The sequence below is a fragment of the Chiroxiphia lanceolata genome, chromosome 26 (assembly GCF_009829145.1).
Source record: "Chiroxiphia lanceolata isolate bChiLan1 chromosome 26, bChiLan1.pri, whole genome shotgun sequence".
Classification (NCBI taxonomy): domain Eukaryota; kingdom Metazoa; phylum Chordata; class Aves; order Passeriformes; family Pipridae; genus Chiroxiphia; species Chiroxiphia lanceolata.
Window position 1 is genome coordinate 6,582,921 of NC_045662.1, and position 26,880 is coordinate 6,609,800.

Consider the following 26,880-nt stretch of genomic DNA (forward strand, 5'->3'; position numbering starts at 1 on the left):
CGGTCCTGTCCCTGTACCCCCCAGTTCTGTATTCACACCCCGTGGGTCTTCCCCTACATCCACTCCTGCCCTGTCCCCACATGTCCCCCCATCCTGTCCCCATATCCCCCGAGATTACCCCTATGTCCCCCCGAGTTTGTCCCCGTATTCCCCTATCGTGTCCTCATATCCCCCCCAAGTTTATACCCACAACCCCCCCAAGTTCATACCTACATCCCTCCATCTGATCCTCGTGTCCCCCCAAATTTCTATCCACGTTCCCCACCCTGTCCCCGTGCCTTTCCTGGGTCTGTCCCTGTGTCCTCCTGCTCCTCTCCCTGTGTCCCCTCAGCTTTATCCACGTGTCCCTCCCTGGGACCTCCACACCCCCATGCCCGAAGCACCCCCCACCTCCAGGTGTCCCGCGGTGTCCCCCATTTACTCTCTGTCCCCCTAAATCCATCCTGGGGGTGCTGCACATCCCCTCTGACACCTCCACTCAGGGGTGGCGGGAGGGGAAACTGAGGCAGGGGGTCCCGGAGGGGGGGCTATGGTGGTGCTCCCCTCATTCCTGCAGAGACCAGGGGATATTTTGGGGGGCTGTTTGGGGGGTTCTTGTCTTCCCACTGGTGGGTAGGGGAGGGGCAGACACAACAGCCTATGGCTGTGTTGGGGGTCCTTGCTGTGTGAGGAGCCCCCCGAGGGGGTGGAGGGCAGGGTGGGGGGCACCCCTGCACCCCCAGTCTGGGGCAGCAGGACCCTGCAGATGTGTGTGTGTCCCCTTTGTCACCCAAGGCATCTCCCGACCCTTTGTGTGTGACATGGCCTGACGAGGCGTGACGAGGCGCGACGAGGCGTGACGAGGCGTGACATGGTGCAACATCCCCCCCACGACCACCCCCTTTCCCTTCTGCCACTGCCACCTGCCCCCCCAAGCCCCACCACAGAGTCTGGTCCCCATCAGTGCCACCCCCTGCTGTCCCAGTGCCCTCCACCCATGTCACTGTCCCCACGCACCCACGCGTGTGCACACACGTGTTCCCATCTTGGTGCCACATGCGTGTGCAGGGCAGTGGTGGTGGCCACGCTGGTGGGGGCTATCCCCAAGTGTCCCCCATCCCGTCCCCTCATTGCCACCCCGGTACCCTCAGTGGGGCACTGGGACAAGCCCACCCAGGGGACACCCCACGGACGCCACCAGGGGACACGGGAGGCCCTCGGCAGCCCCGGTGCTCCGTGCCTTGGTGGCAAGAGGTGGCTGTGGCAGGGTGTCCCCTGTGGGACCCCCCCAGGAGGGCCCTCCCATCCTGGGCAGCCCCTGCTGCCTCTGTCAATCAGCCCTGGCCCCATTCCCAGCGCTGGCGAAGATGGAGGTGCCCGAGCTGCTCCGGCTCTGGGTGCTGGCAGGCGAGTGACAGCCCTGTCACCCCCTCGGGGGGACACAACTGGGCTTGGGGGACCCCCGACAGGGAGGGTAGGGGGGGACCCCCAGAACAGGGTGGGCACGGGGGGTGTAAGTGGGAGAGGACGTGGGGACAGGGTTGGGACGTGACAGAGCTAAATAAAGCCGTCCTGTCCCGGATGCCAGCTGGGTTTGGGACAGGGCGGGGGACAGCGAGTGGGACCTCTGCGTGACAGGAGCAGGGAAAGGGAAGGTGCTGGCCCCATCCCTTCCTGTTGTTGTCCCCATCTCCACCTTTGACTCCATCCCCACTTAGTCCCTATCTTGTCCCTGTCCCCATCCTGCTTCTTTCCTCATCCCTGTCCCATCCCTGGTCCCATTCTGTCCCTGCCACCATCCTGTCCCCATCCCCATCCTGGTCTCTGTCCCTATCCTGTCTCTGTCCCTGTCCCTGTCCCTATCCCATCCTCTCCTAAATATATCCCCACTCCACTGCCTTGGGACACCTGGCACTGCAGGAACACGTTTCTGTCCCAGGGGGTCTGTGGGCACCTGTGGCTTGTCCCGGGGTCTCTGGAAAAGGGGAATCTGAGGCAGGGAAGGGCCGTGTGTCCCCAGCCTCGGCCCCAGCCCTGTGTGTGGTCACAGCCATGGCCCTGGGGGTGTCCCAGACCACCCTCCCCGACCACCACGTCCTCCCTGACCACCGCATCTCCTTCGAGACTGGAACTGTCTTCGTTCATGAGCTGGAGCGGGAGCTGTTCCAGGAGGCCTTTCCCACTGGGAGTGAGGATGATGATGGTAAGGGCCAGCATGGGAGGACTGAGGGGATGGGACTCATAATGGGGGCACTGGATAATCCTCCCTGCCAGTCCCCATCCCAGCTGGGCCATCTGTCCATCCATCCCTCCAACCATCCAGTCCTGTAAACATCCATCCATCCATCTGTCCATCCATCCATCCATCCATCCATCCATCCTTCTATCCCATCCCATCCCATCCCATCCCATCCCACCCTCCATCCCTCCCTTCTTTCCACCCTCCATCCCACCCTCCATCCCTCCCTCTCCACCCTCCACCCATTTGAGACCCCCTGGGCAGTGTCAACCCCCCCAGAGCATCACTGAGTGTCCCCTCCCCCGGGGGTTCCCTCCCTTTGGGGGATCAGGACCCCCAGGGACCATCCCTGTTTCCTTGTGGGGACCAGCTGGATGGGGAAGGACTTCTCAGGCGCATCACAGCCTGTGCTGTGCCCATGTGTGTGTCCATCCCCACCCCCCGTGTGTCCCAGCAGCCCCCATCACCTTCCAAGCCCACCTGCGGGACCACCCGGACCTGCCGCGGTGGCTGCGGTACCTCCAGCGGGATCCCCGCCAGCCCGGCTACCTGTATGGCTGCCCCACGGCCAGCGAGGTGGGCACCCACACCATCGAGGTAGGTGCCCACCCTCACACCCCCTGCTTCTGGGGTGGCACAGGAAGGGGTGACATCTTCAGGGGTGTCCCCTGTCCTTGCAGGTGCTGGCCTACAACCGCCGCACCTACGCCACGGTGTCCCAGCGCCTCGTCATCACCGTCGTCCCCGCCCCAGGTGAGGGCTGGGCACCCCCAAGTTGCACCAGGACACCCCACAGGATGGGCCAGGGGTTTCCCCATGGGTGCTGCGTGTCGCCCCACAGGTGGGGAACCCCCGTACCAGGCTGAGTTCCTGGTGGGGAACAGGAATGTGGAGGAGCTGCTGCCGGAGGCCGCGCGGGAGATGTTCCTGCAGGGCTCGGCCGGAGTCTGGGAGCGCGGAGACCTCCAGGTCATCAACGTCACCTCCGCCCTGGACCGGGGCAGCCGCGTCCCGCTGCCCATCGAGGGGCGCAAGGAGGGGTACAGGCAGGGCTGGGGGGGCTGGGGGTGCTCCCTGGGCAGACCCTGGGTGGGTTTTGGGGGTCACCTCCAGCCAGTGCCCCCGCCCCACAGGGTGCACATGATGATGGGTTCCCATGGGGTCTTCTCAGTGTGGTTTTGGGGGCTCACCTGAAGCTGCCTTAGGGTGTACATGAAGGTAGTTTCCCGTGGCCCCTTCTCCCCATGGGTGGGGTTTGGGGATCACCTGCAGCCAGTGACCCCCACCCCGCAGTGTGTACATGAAGGCAGGTTCCCATGGCCCCTTCTCACCATGGGTGGGTTTTGGGGGCCCACCTCCACCACAGGGTGTACGTGAAGGTGGGCTCCCACAGCCCCTTCTCCCCGTGCCTGGAGTCGGCCGTGTCCCCCCAGAGCCGCTTCCGCTGCAACCTGGGCCAGCAGCCCCTCGCCTCCTGCTACGACACCTTTGCCCCCCACTTCTCCATCCGCTGGTGCAACCTCACCCTGGTGAGACCCACGTGTGCCCCCACCTCTCACAACACCCCCCGTGGGGACCCCCCACCCCTCCTAACCACCCCCAACCCCGTTGCAGCTGCGGGTCTGGCCCAGCCCCACGACTCCGGGGCCGGTTTGGGGGTCTGGGGTGCTGGAGGAGGATGGGGATTTCCAGCCCCCCACCGAGGTGCCCCCCCAGGACCTGCTGCCAGGGTTCCTGGTGACGCTGCTGGTGCCACTGGTGGTGGCTGCGCTGCTCTGTCTGCTCCTGGGCCACCTCATGTGCTGCCGCAGGGAGGGAGTGTGAGTCGGGGGCACGCTCAGGGTGGGGGTCTCCCCTACCCCAGGTTGGGTGCCCCTTTCCCGGCCATTGTGGCCCCAGGACAAGCTGGGGATGGTGAGAGCCCTTCTCACCATAATTATCGATTTTTTTTCCCTTTTTCCCCTGTTTTTTAGGCAAAAACGGGACTTGCAGACGTCTGAGTAAGCCCTGACACCCCAGACCGAGCTGGGGGGGCTACTCTGGGAGGGCTGCTTCGGGGGGCTTTGTCATGGGGATGGGACAACAGAGGAGAGAGGGACAGGGAACTGTTTGGGGGGTGTCCCGGAGGTGGTAGAGCTTAAAGGATCCCCCCATCCCAAAAGGCCCCCCCAGCCCCCCTCCTCCCCTCCCCACCCCTTGGCACCCCCCAATAACCCCCCTGAGACACGGGTTGGAGCACAAGAGCTGCTTTACTTCTCCAGTAGCCTCGGGTGGAACCAACAGCAGCCAGGAGGTACCCTGGGCATGGGGTACCCGAGGATGGGGGGCAGACCCCGAGGTTGGGGGGCACACCCTGGGGATGGGTCCAGACCCCAAAGATGTTTGGGCAGACCCCCGTGATGGGTGGGTAGAACCCAGTGCTGGGGTGCAGACCCCAATGAAGGGTGGGCAGACCCCGGTGATAGGTGAACAGACCCCAGTGATAGGTGAACAGACCCCAGTGATAAATGAACAGACCCCAGTGATGAGGTGCAGACCCCAACGATGGCATACAGACCCCAATAACAGGAGGGCAAACCCAAATGATGGGGATCAATTCCTGGTGATGGGGGCCAGACCCTAATTATGGAGTGTAGACCCAATTTTGGGGGGTAGACCCCAATGGTGAGTGGGTAGAACCCAATGGTGAGGCATTCAGACCCCAGTGAAGGATGGGCAGACCCAGTGATGAGCAGTACACCCTAATGATGGGGGACAGACCCAATGCTGGGGTGCAGACCCCAATAATGGCACTCAGACCCCAATGATGGAGTGCAAACCCAAATAATGGATGGGCAGACCCAAATGATGGGGTTCAGACTCTGATTTGGGGGGGCAGACCCCAATGATGGGTGAACAGGACCCTGTGATGGGTGAGTGGAATCCAGTGATGGGGTGCAGATCCCAATAATGGCATTAAGACCCCAATGAAGGGTGGGTGGACCCAAATTATGGGGAGGCAATCCCAGTGATGGGATGCAGACCCCAGTGATGAGGGGAAAAACCCAAATGATGGGGCATAGACCCCAACTGTGGGAGGCGAGCCCAAATGATGAGTGAGCACACCCCAACGGCAGGGGAGACAAACCCTAATAATGGGGCACCAACCCCCTCCCCAGGGGGACACAGGTGAAAACATGGGGTGCCTCATCCCATTCTCCTTCCCCTCTCAGCATCCAGCTGGTCCACCACACCACCATCCATGGGGACACGGAGGAGCTGCGGCACATGGCCGGGAGCCGGGATGTGATCCGGGATGTGCCCCGGCCCCTTTCCACGCTGCCCATGTTCAACGTCCGCACGGGCCAGCGCATCAACCCCATGCCCAGCCCCCGGGACGGGGCCCGTGTGCCCCTCCTCCCTCAGTGAGGGGCACCCAGGGGTGTGCCAGGGGGAGGGGGACAATCCCAGGGATGGGAAAGGGGTGTCCTGATGTTTTTGGGGGTACAGAAGCCCCCCCAGGCAGAGTTCAGCCCTTCTGACTGAGCTCTGCCCGCTGCCGGGCTGTTGCCTGGAGGATTTTGGGGTGTCTTCTCTTTGGGGTGAGTTTTGGAGGATAAATTGACCATTTAGTGATGAAATGAGGCTTTTCTGCTTTATTTGCAGAGCAGGTTTTGGAGTGCCCACCCTGTTCCAGCCATGATCCCCATGAAAGGCTTGCAACCTCCGTAAGGGTTGGGATGACTCTGCGCATCCCTCAGCCTTGTAGAGGGAAAGGGGAGCAGGAAGAGGATGGGAATAGGCACAACGGGGGGGACACAGTCCCTGGGACCCATGATGGCACCCCAATGCCCCCCCCGCTCACCTGGGTGTCCGTGTCCAGCAGGATCTCTCCTGGAGCTCCCAAATCCTCCGTCCGCACCGCGTAGACCTGGATATCCCACTCAGCGTCCCGCTCAGCACCCCCCTAACCCCTCCCCGACCCCCCCAGGGGGTCCCCCAGCCCAACCCCTCCAAAGAAAGAGCCTCTTTCACCGCAGCCCCCCCCCCCTTGCACGGGGCAGGCGCCAGGGTGGGGGTTAGGAAAACATGGGGGCCCGGGAGGAACAAGGGGACCCATTGACGGGCTGGAGAATGGCAGCATTGAGGGCTTGTCCCGCGGCCAGAGCAGCCCCCCCCGGGCTGTGGGGGTCCTGCTTGTGCCCACCACCCTGGGGAGGGGGGCACTGGGTGGGTACAACCTGCTCCCTGGGCACACGTGGGGGTGCTGCCGGTGCCTTGGCATGAATGAGCGGGTATGGGGTGTGTAGATGGGGCTGGGATGTGTGGGGCACCCAGGGGAGCAGGGGGGACTTGTGGTGGGGCACAAACGCACTGAGACCCCCCCCCACCAGGGCATACATACTCTAGGGTACCCACACACTGAGGCACCCCCAGGCCGGGGTACCCCCACAGCAGAGCACCCCCACACTCACCCACCCACCCCTCTTGCACGGCTTTTGTTTGCCCACCCCCCTGCCACAATTTTGAGGTGTCTCCCTGTGCCCACCCCACTCCCCCGTTCCTTCTGGGGGCTCACCCTGAGCTGAGAGCCCCCCAGTGTCCCCCACCCTGGCACCAGCTGCCCCCGAACCCTTTCTCCCCTTGATCCACCATCCCCATTTCTCCCTCCATTTGGGGAGGGGACAGAGACCCCCCCAAATTGCCTCCACTGCGGGTGCCCAGCAACTCTGCCCCACTAAACCCAGCCCAACCCTCCTACCGGGGGGGTGGTTCCCCCTTCCTTCCTCTCCCCCCTCATCCCAGGGGGGCTGGAAGAGGAGGAGGGCTGGGGGGCTGGAAAGGAGGATGGGCAGGAGCGGAGTGCAAAAGCTCGGCGGGAGCAGAGTGGGATCAGCCGGGATGAGAGCGGGATTGGGGACAAGGAGCTCCCAAGGCCACCCCACCACCTGCCCTGGACGCCCTCCCGAGCCCCCCCGAGAGCGAGAGGCGGCGTGGAAGAGCACCCCGAGGTTTGTTGGATCATTTCACATGCTTTATTTCAGCAGTCAAGAAAAAAAAAATAATTTCTTTTTCTTTTTAAAAAAAAAAAAAAAGAAAACCCCCAAACCACTTAAAATTATTATTATTATTATTATTATTATTGTTATTATTATTATTATTATTATTATACATTATACAAACTAGGTACAAACTCCGGGAAAAACCCGGAGTATCCACCGGGAGATGGGCCCGGCAAGAGGGAGTGGGTTCGTGCCCCTCTGTGCCTGGGGGGGATGCAGGGATGGAGAGGGATGGATGGATGGATGGATGGATGGATGGATGGAGGGATGGATGGAGGGATGGATGGAGGGATGGATGGATGGAGGAAAAGCTGCTGCAAGTTGACAGCGGAGCTGAAGATCCACCTGCTTAACCTGGAAAATTCATTTATTCCTTTCTTCCCTTTTAATCCCTTTTAATTTCTTGGCTCTGCTTTGTGTTTGCTCCGTGATTTGCTCTTGGGATGATGGAAAGGGGGGGTGGAGGGCGTGGGGAGGATAGCACCTTTAGGAAATTCCCAAGTGGAACTGAGCAGCAAAGAAAGAGGGAAATAAAGCAGAAAATAGAGGGAAATTAAAATAGATTGAGCTGAGATGTGTCTTTGGAGGTTGTAGCACCAGGAGGTCCCGGGTTTGGGTGTTCCGGGGCCAAAATTAAAGAGAATATCTAAAAATAATAATAAAACAAACAAACAAACAAAACCAACCAAAAAAAAAAAAAAAAAAAAAAAAAAACGAAAACCAACCCAAAACCAGGATAAAAATCCTGAGGGAAAGAAACCTCCAAAAGAAAATGGAAATAAAAGATCTACAGAGCAACAGAAGAGAAAGGTCTGGGGGGAGGAGGATAATAGGGAAAAATTAGCACCTTTGCTCTGAACCTGGCAGGAAAGTCCCGGCACGGCTGAAAAACTCCAAACGAAGCTAAAAAACAAAACAAAACAGAACCCCCAAATTAAAACTAAAAAAGACAATCAAACACCCCGAAAGTGGTGAGGTAGCCATCCGGAAAGGAGGGATGCAGCGGAGGGTCAGGTCTGCTCGGCGCCAGGGGCTCCCCTCGTGTGCTTGGGAATGAATTGGTTTTGTTGCCTGAATGAAAAAATAAAATTAAAAAAAAGAATTCATAATAAAACCCAAAGATTCATAATAAGAAACGGCAAGAACTCAAAACGCTGGTACCCGAATAAAAAAACTCAAGAGGAGGGGAGGGGAGAGAGGGGGAAAACAAGGAGAAAAAGCAAATTATAACCAAGAATTAAACATCTTCCTGGCAGCAAAAAAAATTAATATTTGAATGAGATGCAAAAAGCAAAGGGGCTGGTGGGGAAAGGGGGGGTTTGGAGGGTGGGGGTTGACCAGTCCCAGGGGGGTCTCAGGGATTTTTGGTGAGTTGAGCTGCTCCATCTCCGGGGCTGAGGAATGAGGGGGGGGGCAAGCAAGCGAACCCACTTCCTGGTGATTTTGTTTGAAAAAGTAATTTATTTTTATTTTGGTTTTTTTTTTGGTGTTGTCTTTTTTTTTTTTTTGGTTTAATGCTTTTTTTTGTGGGGGGAGGGATTTTTAGGTTTTCCTCTTTTCTTTCTTTTAGAGACGCTGGATAGAAAACCGACACAAATTCAAGTCCATGTGAAATTTTCTCCTTTTTTTTTTGGCTGTTTTTTTTTTCTTTTTTTTATTATTATTATCATTATTATTACTCTCTCCTGTCACGCTTTCGGGGGGGAGGGTGTCCGGTTTACAAGAAGCAGACTGGGCCGATGTTAACGCCGAATTCCTGGTCTGGAGCGCCGACATCCATAGGAGCCAAATCAATGATGGGAAGGCGAGACGTCTTCGTCGTCTTGTACTCGATGACTGTCTTGCCCCACGCGCCGGTGTGACTCTGTGGGGACACCACGGTCATCCCCATCCCCAGGAGACGTCCCACCGCCCCGCCAGGACCCCCCGTCCCCGAGCACCCACCGTGCAGCCGTCCTCGGTGACGCCGTAGGTGAAGCGGCTGTTGCCTTCGGCCCTGATCTCGATCTCGTTGGCGCCTTGGAGGAGAAGAGCCTTCTTCAGGTTGCCGGTGTCCTGGTCCATGTAGGCGACGCTGTTCTTGCAGTGGTAGGTGATGTTTTGGGAGGCCTCGGTGGACATGAGGCGCAGGAAGGTCAGTTGGATGGCGACGTCGGCGGGGTTGGAGCCCTCACCGCCGTACTCAAACTGTGGGAGGAGAGCAGTCGGTCACCGTGGAGGTCCCCCAGCCTGGTTGGCCCCTGACCTCGTGGCCCCCCTGCTCACCTGGAAGCCGTCGCTCATCGTCTCGCCGAACCAGACGTGCTTCTTCTCCTTGGGGTTCTTGCTGAGGTACCAGTTCTTCTGGGCGATGGTGGCCTGGGTCGGGTAGACGCACGTCTCGCCCGTTTCCATGTTGCAGTAGACCTTGATGGCATCCAGGTTGCAGCCTTGGTTGGGGTCAATCCAGTATTCACCTGTGGGATGAAGGGAGGGGGATCAGGGTGAGGGATGGAGGTGTGGAGCAGACGAGAGATGGAAGAGAGGAGTAACCCGGGGAAAAAAAGGGGAGGAGCAGCCAGGATGGAACAGAGGAGGAGCAGCTAGGAGGGATCAGGTGAGGAGCAGCCAGAGGGATGGAGGTGAGGAGCAGTCAGGAGGGATGGAGGTGAGGAGCAGCCAGAGGGATGGAGGTGAGGAGCAGTCAGGAGGGATGAAGGTGAGGAGCAGTCAGGAGGGATGGAGGTGAGGAGCAGTCAGGAGGGATGAAGGTGAGGAGCAGTCAGGAGGGATGAAGGTGAGGAGCAGTCAGGAGGGATCAGGTGAGGAGCAGCCAGAGGGATGGAGGTGAGGAGCAGTCAGGAGGGATGAAGGTGAGGAGCAGTCAGGAGGGATGAAGGTGAGGAGCAGCCAGAGGGATGGAGGTGAGGAGCAGTCAGGAGGGATGAAGGTGAGGAGCAGTCAGGAGGGATGAAGGATGACAGTGAGGAACAGCCACAGATGAAGATGGAGGTGAGGAGCAAGTGGCAGGAACAGTGGATGGAGGGATAATTGAGGGATATGAGATGGAAAGATGAAGGATATGAGAGCTTGAAAATGAAGAGATGAAGGAGGGAGGTGAGGAGCAGCTGTGAGAGGTGGAGGAGGGAGATGAGGAGCAGGTAGGAGGAAGCTCAGGGATGGAGCATGGAGCTGGGCAACAGCCACAAGGAGGAGAAGAGGAAGGAGGTGAGGAGCAAACATGAGATGGAGGGGCAGAGGATGGAGGTGAGAGCAGCCATGAGAGACAGGATGGAGGATGGAAGATGGGAATCAACCATGGGGATGGAAGAAGGCTGGAGGTGAGGAGCAGGTAGAGGGGACAGAGGGATGGAGGTGAAGGCACAGAGGGGCATGGGACACTGACCGCTCTTCCAGTCTCCATGGCACATCTTCAGGTCGCGGCAGGTCCGGGCAGGGTTCTTGCGGGTGCCCTCAGGGCTGCGGATGTTCTCGATCTGTTGGCTCAGGCTCTTGAGGGTGGTGTCGACCTCCAGGTCGCGGTCACGCATCACGTTGGCATCGTCAGCCCTGTAGTAGCGCCCACCATCGTGGGCCTTCTCCTGGGGCGGCTGGGGCAGGAAGCTGAAGTCGAATCCACCACTGGGGGGGCCGGGAGGACCAGGGGGACCAGGTGGGCCGGGGGGACCCTGCGGGAGGAGAGGAGGAGGAGGACGGTGAGCAGGCAGATGATGAAGGAGGCGGCACTGGGCGGGCGGCGGAGGGGCCGGTACGTACGGCGGGGCCAACGTCGCCGGTGCGGCCGCGGGGGCCGGGGGGGCCGATGGGGCCGGGCAGCCCGTTGAGACCATCTTTGCCAGCAGCACCAGCGGAGCCAGGAGGACCCTGCGGGGTGGGAGAAAGGGTGAGCATGGCCGTCCTGCCCGGGCAGAGTCGCCCCCTCACGCCCTGACCCACAGCCCCACGAGGAGCCCGATGGTGGTGGGGACTCCCGTTCCCTCTCGGGATACTGGATATCGCGGCTCATCCAGGGACTTACTCGTGGACCGGCAGGACCAGAAGCACCAGAAGGACCTTGTTCACCAGGAGAGCCCTGTGCCAAGCAAGGAAGAAGAGGAAGAGGTGCCATCAGCATCTCGTGCTGCCTCCAGGACATGGGGCAGCACCCAGGGCCACCGTCACCCCACGGGACTTACAGGAGGACCAGGTGGGCCCTGAAGACCAGAGAAGCCTCTGTGACCCTTCATGCCTCTGTCACCCTGTTCACCAGCTTCACCTTTGTCACCACGGGGACCTTGTGGGCCCTGGAGGAGGAGGAGGAGGAAGATGTGTTGAGTAAGGTCCAGACCAACCACTGCCCCCACACCCATGGGGACACAGAGACACCGAGGAGGATGGAGGAGAACATCAACTTACAGCAGGACCACGAGCACCAGCAGGACCAGGAGGGCCAGCAGGACCTTGGGGACCCTGGGACAGGAGAGAATGGGACAGGTTAGACCATCCTCCACCTTCCACTGCCACTGGCTTGGGGCAGCATCACCCTGAGAGGGGTGGTGGGACCCCTGGCATCACCCTGAGAGGAATGGTGAGACCCCTGGCATCACCCTGAGAGGGGTGGTGGGACCCCTGGCATCACCCTGAGAGGAATGGTGAGACCCCTGGCATCACCCTGAGAGGGGTGGTGGGACCCCTGGCATCACCCTGAGAGGAATGATGGGACCCCTGGCATCACCCCAAGAGGGGTGGTGGGACCCCTGGCATCCTGGGGAAGCCCCTTTCAGCGGCAAGAGCTGAGCCCAAGTCCAGACCCCCCGAATAGGATCCATCTTGGAGTGCCCCTGGGCCAGGGAGGGGTACAAGGGGGGCTCTGAGCAGAGCAGCACTTACAGTCTCACCACGATCTCCGCTCTTGCCAGCAGGACCGACAGGGCCGGGGGCACCGGGGGCACCAGGAGCACCAGGGGGGCCGGCAGGGCCAGTCTCACCACGGTCACCCTGTGAGAAGCAAGAGGAAGAGAAGGAAGAGGAGGAAGAAGAGGAAGAGGAGAGGTCAGTGTGGGCCAGTACAACCCCATCACCCCCTACTGTACCCCCCTCACAGCCCACTCACCTTGGGACCAGCAGCACCATCACGGCCGGGGGCACCTTCAGCACCAGGAGCACCCTGTGGAGGAGGAAAGACCCTCGTTAGGGATGGTGGGGGGTGAAGAGGGGTCTCTGCTCAGCTCAACACGGGCCTCTCCATGCACCAGCCACGGCAGCATCCACCAGTGCCACGAGCTGGCAAGTCCTCAGCACAACGAGCCCAACGCTGACACACGGGGGCGTCGGTGTCACCAAACACCGATGGATGCCCACGGCCACCCACCTCACGTCCAGCTTCTCCGGGGGGTCCAGCCAGGCCGGGGGGGCCCATGGGGCCGGGAGGGCCGCGCTCACCGGGGGAACCGGAGGGACCTTGTTTGCCGGGTTCACCCTGTGCAGGGGAAGGAACAGGGGGTGTCAGACACGGCTGAACATCCCACCCCCGGCCACGGGGTGAGCCAGACCCCGGCGGGGGTCACAGCGCTGTCTGTTCCTGGGGACCCCTCTGGTACTCACAGAGGGGCCGGGCAGCCCAGGGAAGCCTCTCTCGCCTCTCTGTCCGGGGAGACCAACGACACCGCGCTGGCCGGCGATACCTTGGGGTCCGGGAGTGCCGGGAGCGCCCTGCGGGGACAAGCAGCGCCTCAGAGTGCTGGCAGCGGCGGGGTCCACCCTCCCTGCGGAGGGGACAGCTGGGGGGGTGACCGGCACAGGGGGTCTGACCGGAGGGTTGACTTACAATGGGGCCATCAGCGCCAGGAGAGCCCTTCTCGCCGGGGGGGCCGGGGGGGCCGGCGGGTCCCGGCTCGCCGGGGCGGCCAGCGGGGCCAGTCTCACCACGGGGTCCTTTGCCACCTTCCTTCCCGCTGGGGCCGGGGGGGCCGGGGAGGCCGATGTTCCCCTGGGCGGGAGGGGAGGCGATGCCATCAGGTAGCAGGCCGGGACCCCCCCGGCTGCCAGCTGAAGGGCGGCCAGGGGTATCCCGGTGCCAGCTGGGACAGGGAGGCCACGTGGAGCAGCCTGGATGGGTGCCCAGCACCTCCCGTGTTCCCCGTCGCAGGCACCCTCCTGGCCCCCACACCTCTCACCCCCTGGGGGTACTCACAGAGGGGCCGGGGGGTCCAACTCTTCCAGCAGCACCAGGGAAACCAGTAGCACCCTGGAAGGGAGAAAAGCTGGAGTCAGCGGGGTGGGATCCAGGTGTCACAGGGCCAGGGGACTGTCCCCTGGCTGGGAGCCACGGGGGAACCCCTTGGCTGGTGGCCAAGAGGGCAGGATCCATCTGGAGAGCTGATTTTTTGGGCATAAAAGCAACCCCCCCCCTTTTCCCCTCTGCTCTTCCCCCTCCTGGGATGAAGCCACCCCACATCGATGCCATGTCCCAGGTAGTTTTGGGGTTGCAGGAATGGAGGTGCCCCACGGTGTTGGGGCAGCAGAGTGAGACACAGTGGGGAGTGTTCCTGCCCCAGGGGGGGTCCCCAAAATCCCCCATCCCCACAAGACCGGTACTTACAGGGGGTCCGGCGCTTCCGCGAGCACCTTTGGGACCAGGAGCACCAACAGCACCCTGTGGGGGAGGAAGAGGAGGAAGAGGAGGAGGTGAGGGGTGAGCTGTGCCATGGGGCTGGACCCCAAGGGGGTGTGGGGTGGGTTGGAAGAACTTACAGCAGGTCCAGGAGCACCAGTGGGGCCAGCAGGGCCGGGGGGACCAGCATCACCCTTGGCTCCAGCATCCCCAGTTTCACCTTTAGCACCAGGCTGGCCATCGGCACCCTGTGGGAGAGGGAGAGGGGTGGATTCGGGGGGCTCAGCATCACCCCGGCAGGGGCAGGATCAGACCCCCAGGCAGGGAGGAGTGAGGCTGTTGCACTTACAGGGGGGCCAGCAAATCCAGCAGGACCGGGAGGGCCGGGCTCGCCGCGGTCACCCTGGGAGGGAACGGAGTCAGACGAGCAGGGGACGGCCACCAGGGCCACCAAAGGGCAACCAAACAGTAGGGCCATCACTCAGGGTGGGGAGACACTTACGGGAGCCCCACGGGCACCAGTGGGACCAGCAGGACCGGGGGGACCAGCTTCTCCCTGGAAAAGGGGAGGAAAACCGGAAAAAAAGGAGGTCAGGGCTGCGGCGAGGAGGTGGCAGCCTGTGCCGGACACATCCGTCCCCAGGGGACGTCCCTACCTTGTCACCGGGAGCACCAGCGGGGCCGGGGGGGCCGATGGGACCGGTCAGACCTCGGAGACCGTCTTTGCCAGGAGCGCCGTCAGCACCTTTGGGACCGGGGTCACCCTGGGGAGGAAGAGCATGGTGGGTGACTGGGGAGGTAACTGGGATTTGCCCCCTCTTCCCTCTCTCTTGGGTGCACTGAGCCATTTTTGGTTCTTCATTGTCCCTGGGAGAGGCTGGGACCATCCTCCTCCTCCTCACCAGATCTGGGATCTCAGTGAGAGACTGTTCCCAAGGGCCACGCTCGGAGGGGGACAGAGGTGACACTGAGCACCCCCTTCCCCAGGGCACTGCTTCCCCCCAGCCTTGGCTTGGGGGCGCATCCAGCCCTGAGGGGACAATGAGGAGGGGGCACAGGGGTGGTGGGGAGCAGGCTACCAAGGGGGACATCAAGGTTTTGGGGGCACATCCAGCCCCAAGGGGTTGATGAGGGGAGCACAGGGATAGTGGGGAGCAGAGGAGTAATGGGGACATTGGGGTTTTGGGGATGTATCCAGCCCTGAGGGGACTAAGATGGAGCACAGGGGTGGTGGGGAGCAGAGGAGCAGTGGGGACACTGGGGCTCTGGGGGACACATCCAGCCCCAAGGGAATGATGAGGGGGGCACAGAAGTGGTGGGGAGCAGAGGAACAATGGGGACATCAGGATTCTGGGGGATGCATCCAGTCCCCAGGGGACAATGAGGGGGGCACAGATGTTTGGGGACACATACCCTGTCACCCTTGGCACCTGGCAGGCCGGCAGCACCACGTTCTCCAGGCATACCCTGCAGACCAGGGGGCCCTTGGCTCCCGGGGGCTCCGGGAGCACCAGCATCACCCTGGGAAAGAGAGACAGAAAAGAGGGATCAGCAAGACCCCGGCACAGCAAAACCCTCCTGGCTCCAGCCCCAGCCAAAGAAGCAAAGCCAAACCCATCGCCCTTTACAGCTGCACTCAAAAGCTGGGGACAGTCACCCACCACCCCGACATTCCCAAGCTGGCACCTACCTTAGCACCATCATTACCGGGAGCACCATTAGCACCACGAGGACCTTGGGGACCGGGGGGGCCTTGGACACCACGTTCACCAGGGAAACCTCTCTCACCCTGGAGGGGGGAGGCAGGAGAAGGGCCGAGGCCATCAGGGGGATGTCAGGCACTTTGGGGTGCCAAGAACCGATGGGGAGTCCGTGGGGTTCAACTTACCCTGGCACCAGCAGGGCCGGGGGCACCGACATCTCCGGGGACACCCTGTGTGGGAAGGAGAGGGTGTGGAGTCAGAGGAGGCACTGGGGACGGGCAGAGGGGTCCAGAGGGGTCCACAGGGTGCCCCCAGGGGTCTTTCAATCCCTGGGGCAGGGCTGGGATCCCCACTGCTCCCCCACTGCTTGGAGCACATCACCTGGGGGGGCACTGGGGGGATCCCCCATCAACACCCCCCAGCCACAGCTGGGAGAGGGGACATGGGAAGGGGAAAGGGAGGGTCTCAAGTCGCCCACACACTCACCTGCTCACCAGGCTTGCCAGCCTCTCCGGGGGGGCCAGCGGGGCCGGGCAGACCCTGGGGAGGAAGAAGAGGAGCAATGAACCACCAGGGAGGTGGGAGACCAGAGAGGACGAGGGAAAGGGTAACATCACCCCCAGCCCGGGCGGTTTATCCCCTCACCACGGAAGGGGACACCCCTCACCTGGAAGCCAGGAGCACCAGCAGGACCTTGTTCACCTCTTTCTCCAGCGGGACCCTGGGGGAGGCAGGACAAGTATTGAGGCTCAGCTTCTGAGCCCCTTCTTCGGTGGCCGAGCACGGCCGTGGGTGGCCACGGGCTGGGGGATACTCACAGTGGGGCCGGGAGGACCTTGGGCACCAACTTCACCGTCTTTGCCAGCAGCACCCTGGGGAAGAGGGATAAGAGGGTGCTCAGAGCACGGCCCCGACCTGCAGCCCCCGCAGAGCTCTGTGAGTCCCCCCCCTCACCCCCCCCGCCTCCCCAAAACAAGGGTGTGGCCACACGGCGTCCTTCGAAGGACGGGAGACACCGCGGGGCGAGCTGCCCACGGCCACGTCACCTCCCTGCTGTCCCCGCTCCAAAGCTGCCGGTAGCCACCGGGATGGAGTCCCAAACACCTCATCCCACTGCCCTCCTCGTCCTTGGGGCTTTCCCTGGCACCGCTCAGCCATCTCACACCCCATCCCTGCCACCCCACACCGGGGTGACTCTCCCTGCCACCCCATCCTGGGGTGATGCCCCCTGTCACCTCACCCAGGGGTGACTCTCCCTGCCGAGCCCCCACCAGACCGTTTGTGCTCCAGCAAATACTCACCACAGCACCGGGGGGACCGGGAGCGCCTCTCTCGCCAGGTTTGCCGGGCTCACCCTAAAAAGAGAGCAGGATGAGACCTGTGACGACACCGGGGGGGGACAGGACAGGTCCCCTGAGCCACCTGCCCACGCACAGCCACCGTCCCGGGTGGTGGCAGTGGTCGTTGGGTGGGATCCCTCACGGACCAGGGTGCAGCATCACCCTGGCAGCCCCCCAGGGGGGGTGTCACACTCACCGCAGCACCTTTGGGACCAGGGAATCCCATCACACCGGCTTGACCTCTGGCGCCAGGGGGGCCGGGGGGGCCGGGGCGACCGTCTTGACCAGCGGGACCCTGTTATGGGGGGAGCCAGAGCCCCGTTAGCTGAGCCCGCGGCGCGCCAAGGGAGGAGGGGACATCAGTGGGGACAACTTACAGGGGGGCCAGTCTTGCCGTCGGGACCGGGGCTCCCGGGGCTTCCAGTCAGACCCTGCAAGGGAATGGGAAGTGGGTCAGGAGCTCAGGTATCCCAGGAGATGCTCCAGAGAACGGGAGCATCCTGGAAAGCAGCTTCTCCGTTGGCACGGGGAGTGTGACAGCAGCATTCATCAACGTGGCTCGTTGCTGCCGCTGCCACCGTGTCACCGTGCCCGCCACCCTGCCACGCTCACCTTGGCACCGGGGAGGCCGGGTTCCCCGGGGCGTCCAGCTTCACCAGGAGATCCTTTGGGGCCGACGGGGCCGGGGGAGCCGCGCTCGCCGGGGGGACCCTGGGAAGGGCGGGAGAGGGGACAGGGGTTACTCTGACTGCGGGACAGCACCCGGGGGCAGGGCAGAAGCAGTGTCACCGGAGGTGGCAGCGGCACAGAGCCGGTCTGGCCACTGCCTGGGACAGGTGACAATGCTCAGCGTCCCCATAGTCCCGATGACGCGACTTTTTCATCCAGACACGGGCACCCACCTTGGGACCAGCGATGCCATCAGCGCCAGGGAAACCGCGGCTGCCGGGAGCACCCTGCGAGGGACACCAGAGGGGTCAGCGTGGGGACACGGGGTGGCCTCGGGGGGCTTGGGGGTGCAGGGGAAGGGTGTGCTGGTGTGGGACATGGCCACTGGTGGGAGTAGCCTGAGGAGGGGCTGAGGATGTCACCACGGTGTCGTCGAGCACGCACAAAGGTTCAGTTGCTGGACAGCACGGGGATGGGGATGGGGACGGGGACATGGCAGGGAGGGGACAGGGATGCTCCTACTCACACGTTCGCCAGCAGGGCCAGGAAGCCCAGCAGGGCCGGGCTCACCACGAGCTCCTCTCTTGCCTTCCTCACCAGCAGGGCCGGGGGGACCTTGGACACCAGCGGGACCCTGGGAGAGGAGACACAGGGATGAGCACCCACAGGATGTGCTGGGGTCAAGAGGGACCGAGACCCCAAGGTGACATTGGGGAATCACTTACGGGTTCGCCTTTGGCACCAGTGTCACCCTTGTTGCCTGGAGCACCGGGCTCACCCTGGAAGTGGATGGAGAGAAGAAGGAAAAGCCGTTTAACACCAGACTGAGGAGCAGAGGGAGACCTGAGCCACATCCTGATCACCCCTCAGAGGCAGGAGGGTGCTCAGCATCTGTCACCCCCCAGCACCACCCTGCCCTGACAGGGACCAGGGGACAGCAGAGGAGGCACCTCCGGGTAGGACATCAGCTTGCTGGAGTAGAGAAAGGGATCCAACCCCAGGAAGAAGAAGATGGAGGTGTCCAGGGATACTCACAGCGTTACCCTTGGGACCGGGGGCACCACTTGGACCCTGGGGTCCAGAGGGACCACGGGCACCGGGGAAGCCGGGAGCGCCAGCAATGCCAGGAGCACCCTGGAAGAGGGAGAGGAGGGTGTGAGAAAGCAGCACAGCCCTTCATCCTGGAGCTGGAGGGGGAAGCGAGGGACACTCACAGTTGCACCCTTGGCACCAGGTTGACCATCAGCACCAGGATTGCCCTGTGGAGAGAAAGAGGAAGAGGAGGGTTATGGCGGGGTTGGCAAGACGTGAGGCCAAAGGACAAGGAGCCATCAGATGTCACTTACAGCAGGACCAGCAGCGCCAGCAGGGCCAGGGGGACCGGGCTCACCACGGGCACCTTGGGGACCTTCACTGCCACGAGCTCCCTGGGGACCAGTTTCACCCTGGGGAGGAAGAGGAGGGAGGAAGAGCCATGAGCATGAGGGTTTCCCTGATCCCCAACATGGCTGACCTCCCCTCCATCTGCAGCTCCTTCCCCATGGAGGCAAAACCAGGAGAGATGCCCACGGGAGTTGTTTGGGAACATCCCCATCTGTCCCAAGCAGTGGTCAGCTCACAGCATTTTGGGCTTGGGAACCCATGCCATGCTCAGTCCTCTTCCCCATCCCACTCTTCCAGTTCCCACCAGTTTCTCCCAGCCCAGGAGATGGTCAGGCAGGTCCTACCTTAGCACCAGCAGCACCAGGGAAGCCGGGGGGACCAGCAGGACCAGTTGGACCCTAAATGGGAGAGAGGCTGCGTGTCAGAAGAGGGATCCCACCTCCCACACCTGGCACTGGTGGGATTTCCAGGCAGCAGAGCTCTGGCTGCCATCCGGGATTTCCGTGGTGGAGCTGGGATGGGATCTCTCTCTGGAGAAGCTGGAGGTGATTCCAGGTTCTGGAGAAGGGTGAATGGGTTTGGGGTTTGAGGTTACTTACGGGAGGACCGGCAGCACCAGGAGCACCATCGTTGCCACGAGCACCCTGTGGGAGAGGACACATCCATGAGTGATGCCCACAGGTTGGAGAGGTGACCCCCAACCCCTCCAAACCCCAGGCAGGGGGTCTCAGCCCTGCCCAGATCGAATACTCACAGCAGGGCCGGATGGACCAGGACGGCCTCTCTCGCCAGGAAGACCACGAGGACCCTTGGGAGGGGACAGGACACGTTTAGGACATGTTTGGGTCACCTAGGTGGGCACTTACCTCTTTCTGAGCCTCCTCCTATCCCTGTGCCCCCTGTCTCTCCCCACTCCTACCCACAGTGACATTTCCAAGGGGTTAATCCCCCTCCCACCCTGGTGAATCCCTGGGAAAGCATCCCTGAGGATTAGCTGATTCCCCATCAGGTCTTGACCCCCATCCCCATCCCCTCTTGCCCATACCCCCCCCCCCACGCCCCTCAGGGGTCCAGCACTCACCATCTGCCCGGGAGCACCGTTCTCTCCAGGGCTACCAGGCTCACCCTAGGAGGGGGGAAGGACAACATGAGGGACCTGCTCTGGAGGGAGGAGGGAACAGCGAGGACATTCCAAGGACGGGGTGACACTGCCACCACTCCTCACCTTGGGGCCAGCAGGTCCAGGCTCACCCTTGGCACCATCCAGACCACTGAAGCCCTGGGTGGCAAGAGAGAGAAGGGGTGGGGGGGTCAGGAAGGGATCTTTGGTGATGCTGGAGTCCCACATCCCCTAAATCACACAAGCACTGGAGGGGGGACTCACTCTGTGTCCCTTCATGCCTGGCAAGCCAGCAGTGCCTGGGAGACCACGGGCACCCTAGAAGGAAAGTGGAAATGATCATGGAGATGTTGCGGGGGCTGTCCCTGCACCCCATTACCCCTGTCCCCAAGGGGACAGACAGTTGGTGTCACCAGCAGAGCACAGCAGGGGTGTCCCCTGCTGTGTCCCTGTGTCCTGAGGGGTCACCTCACCTGGGGGCCGGGGGGACCGCGCTCTCCAGGGCGGCCGGGCTTTCCAGCTTCACCCTAGGGAGAAGGACACCGGGTTGGTGGTATGTCCCCAAGCCAGGCAGCTCCTGCTCACCTGGAGGGGCTGTCAGGGCCACCGGGTCCCAAACTGAGGGGGAACCCCATGGACAGGCCACTTACGTCATCTCCATTCTTGCCAGGGGGGCCAGCAGGACCACGGGGACCCATGGGACCCTAGGAGAGATGTAGGGCAGCAGTGAGGATGCTGTGGGTGACAGCTGTCCCCTGTCACCCTGCCACCCACCCTGGGCAGAGCCAGGCTCTGCCGGCCCCCTTCCCACGGATCCCAAAGCAGGGACAGTGTGGCCACAGCCAGGGCTGGGAACCAGCAGCATTGTCCCCATGCCCAGAGGACATCAGCTGCAGCAGGAGGTGGCAAGACTCACAGAAGCACCAGGCTCTCCAGGTTCACCAGGGGGACCTTGGAAACCTTGAGGACCCTGAGGGGAAAAAAGGGGGGAAAAAAATGAGAAAATGGGTTAGAAAGTGAGAAGTTTGGGCCTGAAGCCCCCAGTGACAGTGGAAGTGTCCTCCAGTATGGTGGCACGAGGACGTGTGCGCCCACATGCTTCCGTAGTTGCCAGGAAGGATGAGACATCCCCCTGCCCATCCCACCCAGAGGGGCCTTGGGGGTTTCTTGTCCCCAAAATCAAGAGGAGAGGAAGAGGAGACACTCACAGGAGCACCGGGAGGGCCAGGCAGACCACGGGGACCAGCTGGGCCCTAGGGGAGAATGGAAAAGTGAGGAGGGGGTGCCTTGTCACCCTCTCTCTATTGCCAACCCTTCCCTGTCCCCATCACCACCCCACTGCTGCACCCAGTGAGCCTCACTGCCACCCCACCACCATCCCACTGCTCTGCACATCTGCACTCATCACTGCCCCAAAACCACTCCCTCCTTGTCCCCATCACCCCCATTCCCTGTCCCCACTGCCACCCCATCCCTGCCCCTATTGCCATCCCATCACTGCGCCCATTGCCACCCCCACACCATGTCCCCATCCCTGTTCCCATCTCCATCCATTCCTTGTCCCCACTGCCACCTCATCCCTGTCCCCATCCCTGTCCCTGTCTGCATCCCTGTCCCTCTCCCCACCCATTCCCTGTGCTTGTCCCTGACCCCATCCTTGTCCCTATACCCACCCATTCCCTGTCCCTATTGTCACCCCATCCCTGTTCCCATCACCCCCCATTCCCTGTCCCCATCCCTGCCTCTATTGCCACCCCATCACCACCCTGACCCCGTTCCCCTCCCTGTCCCCATCACCCCCCATTCCCAGTTCCTCATTACCACCCCATCACCGTTGGCTTTGACACTCCATCACCACATCCCCCCCCATTGCCACTCCATCCCTGTCCCCACTGCCACCCCATCACCACCCTGACCCTGTCCCCATCCCTGTCCTCATTGCCACTCCATCACCATCCCGTCCTGGTCCCCATCCCTGTCCTCATTGCCACCCCATCACCACCTCATCCCTGTCCCCATCCCTGTCCCCATCCCTGTCCCCATCCCTGTCCCTATCCCCTCCAGGCCCAACATCCCTCCCCAGTCCTCCCATCTCGTGCCACTCAGCGGCATCATCAACACATGAAGCACTTCTGGCGCCTCACCCAGCTTGACCCTCCACCCCCCGTGCCCCCTGTGCCCCCCGTGCCCCTTGTGCCCCCCCATGTCCCCCTGTGCCCCCCTGTGTCCCCCCCATGTCCCCCCCCATGCTCACCATGGGCCCAGGCACGGCCATCCCCCCGGCTTTCTCGTCATAGCCGTAGGACATTTGGGGAGCGAAGTTCTGTGGGAGGAGGGAGAGAGCGGGAGGTGAGCAGGGTGTGGGACCCCCGGGGGGGCTGCATCACTGAGGACCCCCCATACTCACTCCGCCGAGGCCTGGGGGGCCTGGAGGGCCTGGGGGTCCCGGGAGACCAGGCTGTCCAGGGATGCCATCTCTGCCAGGGGGGCCGGGGAGTCCCTGGGGGGAGAGAAGAGAAGGGTGAGCCCCAGCGGGCCGGGGGTCCCAGGGGTGATGCCCACCCTGGGGCAGGGGTGATACCCACCCTATCTCCTTTGGGGCCAGTGTCTCCTTTAGGACCCTGTGGTGGAGAGATAAAACAGATGGTTAGAAAAGGGGGTCTCCAAAATACGGGGGGAGGGGGGATGTCGGGAGGTTTTGGGGGATTAATTTTGGGGGAGCCTTTACCTCTACTCCAGCACTTTCTGGGTAGACAGGGGAGGCTGTGGGAGGAAAAAGGGGCATTCAGAGCAGCCCAACATCACCCACCAATCCCACACCCACCCGACAGCCCAGACGTGGGGAGTGGGGGGGACACTGAGCCCCGCTGGTCCTCAAGGACCCCCTGGACGGATAACTCGGCGGTCGGAGAGCTCTGGGGGACACGCCACTGTACCGTCGGTGTCGGGACAGATGGGGCAGCATTCTCCGAAGGGGATCTCGGCGTTGGGACAGTCGGAGGTGTCCTCGCAGATCACCTCGTCGCAGAGGATGTTGCCGCTATCACAGACGCAGATCTGGCAGGGTTCTGGTTTCCACACATCCTTGTCGTTGTACGTTAGACCATCCTGTACGCAGCTCCCAGTTTGGACTGGGACACAGGGGCAGGGCAGGAGGAAGCGTCAGGACGGAGGGGAGAGTGGATCCCGTCTGGCTCTCCCCCTCCCCTCCCCTCCTCTCCCCTCCCTTCATCCCCCTCTTTGCTCCTGCAGTGTTTCTCCCTTCATCTGGTTCTCATCAGCCCATCGCGGTGACACAGGAAAAAGCTCCACAATAAACTCTTCCCACATACGCTGGAATTTAAACAAAAAAAAAAAAAAATCCCTCCAGCCACTCTCTGCGTCCCGCGGGCGGATGGGGCCAAGGCAAACATCCCCCCCCAAAAAAAGGCAGGGGGGTCCCCGCCGTCCGCGGGAGGACGGCGACAAGGATGGGGTGGGATGGGGCGGGATGAGACGGGGATGGGACTGGGAGGGGACGGGGTGGGTTGGCCCCAACGTCTGGGCTGAAATTAGATCCAGGCGGCTGCGGGATAGGGCTGGATCAGGCCAGATGGGATTGGGGAATGGGAGGACAGAGAGTGGAAGCAGGCGGGGGCTGGCGTGGGGAGGGGAGGGCAGGGCGGCGCGCCAGAGCCCGGGGGTGGCCCCATGGTGGGGAAGGGTCTTGGGGAGGGGGCGAGGGGCTGGGTCAGCTCGTGGAAGCCCACTCGGGAAGGGAAAAAAAAAAAAGGCAAAGGGGATAAAAAAAGCAAACGAGGAAAAAAAGGCAAAGGGAAATAAAAAGTCAAAAAAAAAAATTAAAAAAAGGGGAGGGGATGGAAAATGAAAAATTCCAATGGAAAAAAAGGCAGAAACTGGAAAGAAAAAAAAAGTAAAAAATGTAGAATGGGAAATGCAGGATTGGGAAAAGGGGAATGGGAAACGAAGAATGGGAAATGCAGGATGGATGTTGTCAATGCAAAATGCAGAATTAAAAAAAAAATAAGGTGTTAAAAAAAGCGCACCAAAAAATCCCCCCCAAACCCTACAAAACTGGGTAAAAAGCGATGGGCGCCCGGGCCTGGCGCTGCCCCAGCGTCCCCCCGTGTCCCCCTCCTGCAGGTGGCAGTGGGGCACAGAGGGGACAGGGCAGTGGGGGGGTGACCCCAGCCGTGCCCCCGTCCCCCGTCCCTGGCAGCTCCCTCGGCTGCCGAAACATTTTGCTTATGAATCATCTGAGACTTTTCTAATTCTTTCCTGATGGCTTTCGCAGATCCCGGGGCTGGGCCCCCCCTTCTCCCTCCTCTCCCCCCTCTCCTCTCTCCCGCGCTCTTTCCCCCCTTTCCTTTCCTTTCCTTTCCCGGCCTCCTCCTCCTCCTCCCCTCCGTCCCGGCTCCCTCCTTCCCCGCCGGCTCCTCTCCACCCTTTCTTCCCTCCCTGCTCTTGGCAGGGCGCCCCGACTCTCCACACGGCCACAGCCCCCCTAAACCCCTTTTACCCCAACTCCAAATCCCCTCAAGACCATTTTTGTTTGTTCTTTTTTAAAGTTTTTCCCTAATTTCCCTACTTTCCCCCTGATTTTCCCTCTCTGCTCTGCACATCAACCCTGATTTCCTCCTTCCCCACACCAAGGCAGCCGGACCAAGGGTCGCTGATGCCACCAGACCCCATCCCACCCCACACCCCACATCCCACCGGGGTGAAGACCATCACCCAGCGCCGGCTACTCACTGTCTTCTTCTCCTTGCCCGCGGGTGAGTAGTACAGTCGCTGCTATCAACAGCAGTAACCGAGAATCCACAAAGCTGAACATGTCTAAATATTAGACATGTAGACTCTTTGGGTCTCTTTTGTTCTTAGGTTGGGGTCATACGGGGCCGATCCAACCCTGGAGCTCCAAATCCAGACCCCAGCAGAAACTTCCTACTGCCCTTTGCCCACTTCTTTGCCTGCCCTTATATACGGTGCGGCAGCGGCGAGAGGTGGGACCCATTGCAACCAGGGAATTTTGGACGGCCCCTCGGCCAATCAGAGGCACCCAGCGAGTCGGGGGGCACCCCTTGCACACCCCCCTCCCGTCTGTCCATGCACACGCACACGGACATGTACACGCGTGTTGTCCCCAAGCAGGGCTGCAGTGGCGGCTGTGGGGTGGATGGGAAGGGGATGGTGGGATGGGGGTTTCAAGGGGGTTTGGGGTGGTTTTTTGAGGGGGGTTGTGATTTTTGGGGGGGTTTTGGCACACTCTGAGTTGTTTTGGGGGGATGGATGTGGCGGGGCAGGGTGGGGACAAGGAGATGTGGCACGTGGCACTTTGGGGACCCCGGTGCCACGCAATGCCTGGTGCTGTACCAAGGAGGGGGGGCGAGGCCCTGCAAACCCCTACCTGCCACCCAACCCTGCACTTGGGGATCCCCAAAACCCACCCACCCACCATCCCCCTTCATCTAAACCCCCATCACAGTGCAGGGCCAAGACCACCAACCCTCAATCCCCAGAGCATCCCTTGGATGGGCATCCCCCCAAACCATGGACACCCCAAAACCCCTCCAAGAGCCACAAACACCCCAAAAAACATCGGCTTGATTTTTTTCTTTTAGCCCTCTCTTTCCGTCTTTTCCCTTCCTTTCCCTTGATCCCCTCACTCCTGGCCATCCCTCTCCCCTCTCTCCCCTCCTGGCACGCCTCCACCGCCGTTTCCACATTTGAAGGAGCCACGTTGGTTGGAAAAAGCAAAAGCTCCTGGACAATAATCCACAACCTACCGTGCAATTTGGGGAGGGTGTAATTACATGCCAAAAAAATCGACGTATTTACCAAGGCCGGGAGCTCGGGAATGGAGGGGGGGAAGGAACCCCGCATGGGCAATGTGGCACCCCGGGGGGGGCACTCCCGTGTTTCAGGGGGGATTTTTAGGGAGTGGGGTGGGAAATGGGACTGGGAAGAAGAGAAGGGATGGGTTTAGCCCTTGTGCTTGTGCTTGTGCCCCCCATGCTATGCTGAGGGTTTGTGGGATCATGGAATACTGGGAATACTGGGAGCACTGGGAGAACTAGGCTCAGCCTTCACACCTACTCTTGTCCCCCTCCACCAGTGTGCTGAGGGCTTGCAGATTCATTGGATTACTGGGAATACTGGGAGCACTGGGAGAATGGAGCTTACTTAGCTTGTGTACCCCCTGTCACTAGGCTTGCAGGCTCATCAGGATACTGGGGATACTGGGAGTACTGGGAGCACTGGGCTCACTCTTGTTGTCCCTCCCACCACTATGCTGAGAGCTTGCAGGCTAATTGGAATACTGGGAATTCTGGGAGCACTGGGAGAGCTGGGTCCAGCCCTCACACCTCTGCTTGCCCTTCCACTACTATACTGAGAGTTTGCAGGCTCAGCAGGATAATGGGAATACTGGGAGCACTGGGCTCACTCTGTTTGGTCCCCTGTCAACATGCTGAGGATTTTTGCAGACTCAGCAGAATACTGGGAATTCTGGGAGCAGTGGGAGAGCTGAATTCTGCTCTTGCACCTCTGCTTGTTCCCCCCACCGCTGTGCTGATGGTTTGCAGGCTCAGCAGGACAGTGGGAATACTGGGAGCACTGGGCTCATTCCGCTCATTCCCCCGACCTCTATGCTGAGGGCTTGCAGGCTCAGCAAAATACTGGGAGCACGGGGAATACTGGGAGAACTGGGAGCACTCTGTTTGTCCTCACTGCCACTCTGCGAGGGCTTGCAGGCATAGTGGATTACTGGGAATACTGGGAATACTTAGAATACCAGCAGCACCGGGCTCACTC

The 26,880-nt window shown here is 61.3% G+C and overlaps 2 protein-coding genes and 1 long non-coding RNA gene across 4 annotated transcripts; 2 read left to right on the plus strand and 1 right to left on the minus strand.

Annotated features, from left to right (window-relative positions):
• Positions 1–983: 983 nt before the first annotated feature.
• Positions 984–5,838, plus strand: SGCA (sarcoglycan alpha). 2 transcript variants are annotated; one of them, XM_032711398.1, is made up of 9 exons: positions 984–1,386; positions 2,030–2,182; positions 2,673–2,815; positions 2,899–2,971; positions 3,060–3,258; positions 3,585–3,747; positions 3,833–4,038; positions 4,192–4,218; positions 5,431–5,838. In XM_032711398.1, exons 1-9 carry the CDS (start codon positions 1,347–1,349, stop codon positions 5,624–5,626), a joined length of 1,200 nt encoding a protein of 399 aa, XP_032567289.1. In that variant the 5' UTR covers positions 984–1,346; the 3' UTR covers positions 5,627–5,838. The 2 variants fall into 2 exon arrangements, with proteins under 2 accessions (XP_032567289.1, XP_032567290.1); XM_032711399.1 differs by having other exon boundaries at positions 987–1,386; positions 2,676–2,815.
• Positions 5,839–7,626: 1,788 nt separating this feature from the next.
• Positions 7,627–25,023, minus strand: COL1A1 (collagen type I alpha 1 chain). The gene is made up of 51 exons (XM_032711400.1): positions 24,820–25,023; positions 23,004–23,198; positions 22,796–22,830; positions 22,653–22,688; positions 22,475–22,567; positions 22,322–22,390; positions 21,276–21,320; positions 20,984–21,037; positions 20,718–20,771; positions 20,541–20,594; positions 20,332–20,385; positions 20,173–20,226; positions 20,029–20,073; positions 19,702–19,755; positions 19,547–19,591; positions 19,292–19,345; positions 18,911–19,009; positions 18,779–18,823; positions 18,600–18,698; positions 18,290–18,343; positions 18,091–18,198; positions 17,798–17,851; positions 17,508–17,606; positions 17,273–17,326; positions 17,092–17,190; positions 16,857–16,910; positions 16,374–16,427; positions 16,223–16,276; positions 16,042–16,095; positions 15,741–15,785; positions 15,543–15,641; positions 15,266–15,373; positions 14,509–14,616; positions 14,355–14,408; positions 14,202–14,255; positions 13,993–14,100; positions 13,841–13,894; positions 13,433–13,486; positions 13,067–13,228; positions 12,844–12,951; positions 12,611–12,718; positions 12,353–12,406; positions 12,130–12,237; positions 11,656–11,709; positions 11,436–11,543; positions 11,279–11,332; positions 11,017–11,124; positions 10,646–10,928; positions 9,526–9,716; positions 9,205–9,447; positions 7,627–9,124 (listed from the first exon to the last, which is right to left on the minus strand). The coding sequence occupies exons 1-51, from the start codon at positions 24,899–24,901 to the stop codon at positions 8,978–8,980; spliced, it is 4,362 nt and encodes a 1,453-aa protein (XP_032567291.1). The 5' UTR covers positions 24,902–25,023; the 3' UTR covers positions 7,627–8,977.
• On the plus strand, positions 12,194–17,856 carry LOC116798778. Its single transcript, XR_004360943.1, has 3 exons — positions 12,194–12,291; positions 13,843–13,926; positions 17,784–17,856. It is a non-coding gene; the product is annotated as an uncharacterized LOC116798778 (long non-coding RNA).
• Positions 25,024–26,880: the final 1,857 nt, after the last annotated feature.

Excerpts from the sequence above, each read along its gene's own strand:
- COL1A1 (XM_032711400.1), bottom strand. The coding sequence starts at position 24,901 with ATGTTCAGCTTTGTGGATTCTCGGTTACTGCTGTTGATAGCAGCGACT. Across the intron at positions 19,756-20,028 it reads ACGGTGCTCCCGGGCAGATG|GGTCCTCGTGGTCTTCCTGG; the intron begins GTGAGTGCTGGA and ends TCCCCTCCCAAG. Across the intron at positions 18,199-18,289 it reads CTGGTGCCAAAGGCGAACCC|GGTCCCGCTGGTGTCCAAGG; the intron begins GTAAGTGATTCC and ends CTCCTCTCCCAG.
- SGCA (XM_032711398.1), top strand. The coding sequence starts at position 1,347 with ATGGAGGTGCCCGAGCTGCTCCGGCTCTGGGTGCTGGCAG. Across the intron at positions 2,183-2,672 it reads TGGGAGTGAGGATGATGATG|CAGCCCCCATCACCTTCCAA; the intron begins GTAAGGGCCAGC and ends CGTGTGTCCCAG. Across the intron at positions 4,039-4,191 it reads TGCTGCCGCAGGGAGGGAGT|GCAAAAACGGGACTTGCAGA; the intron begins GTGAGTCGGGGG and ends CCTGTTTTTTAG.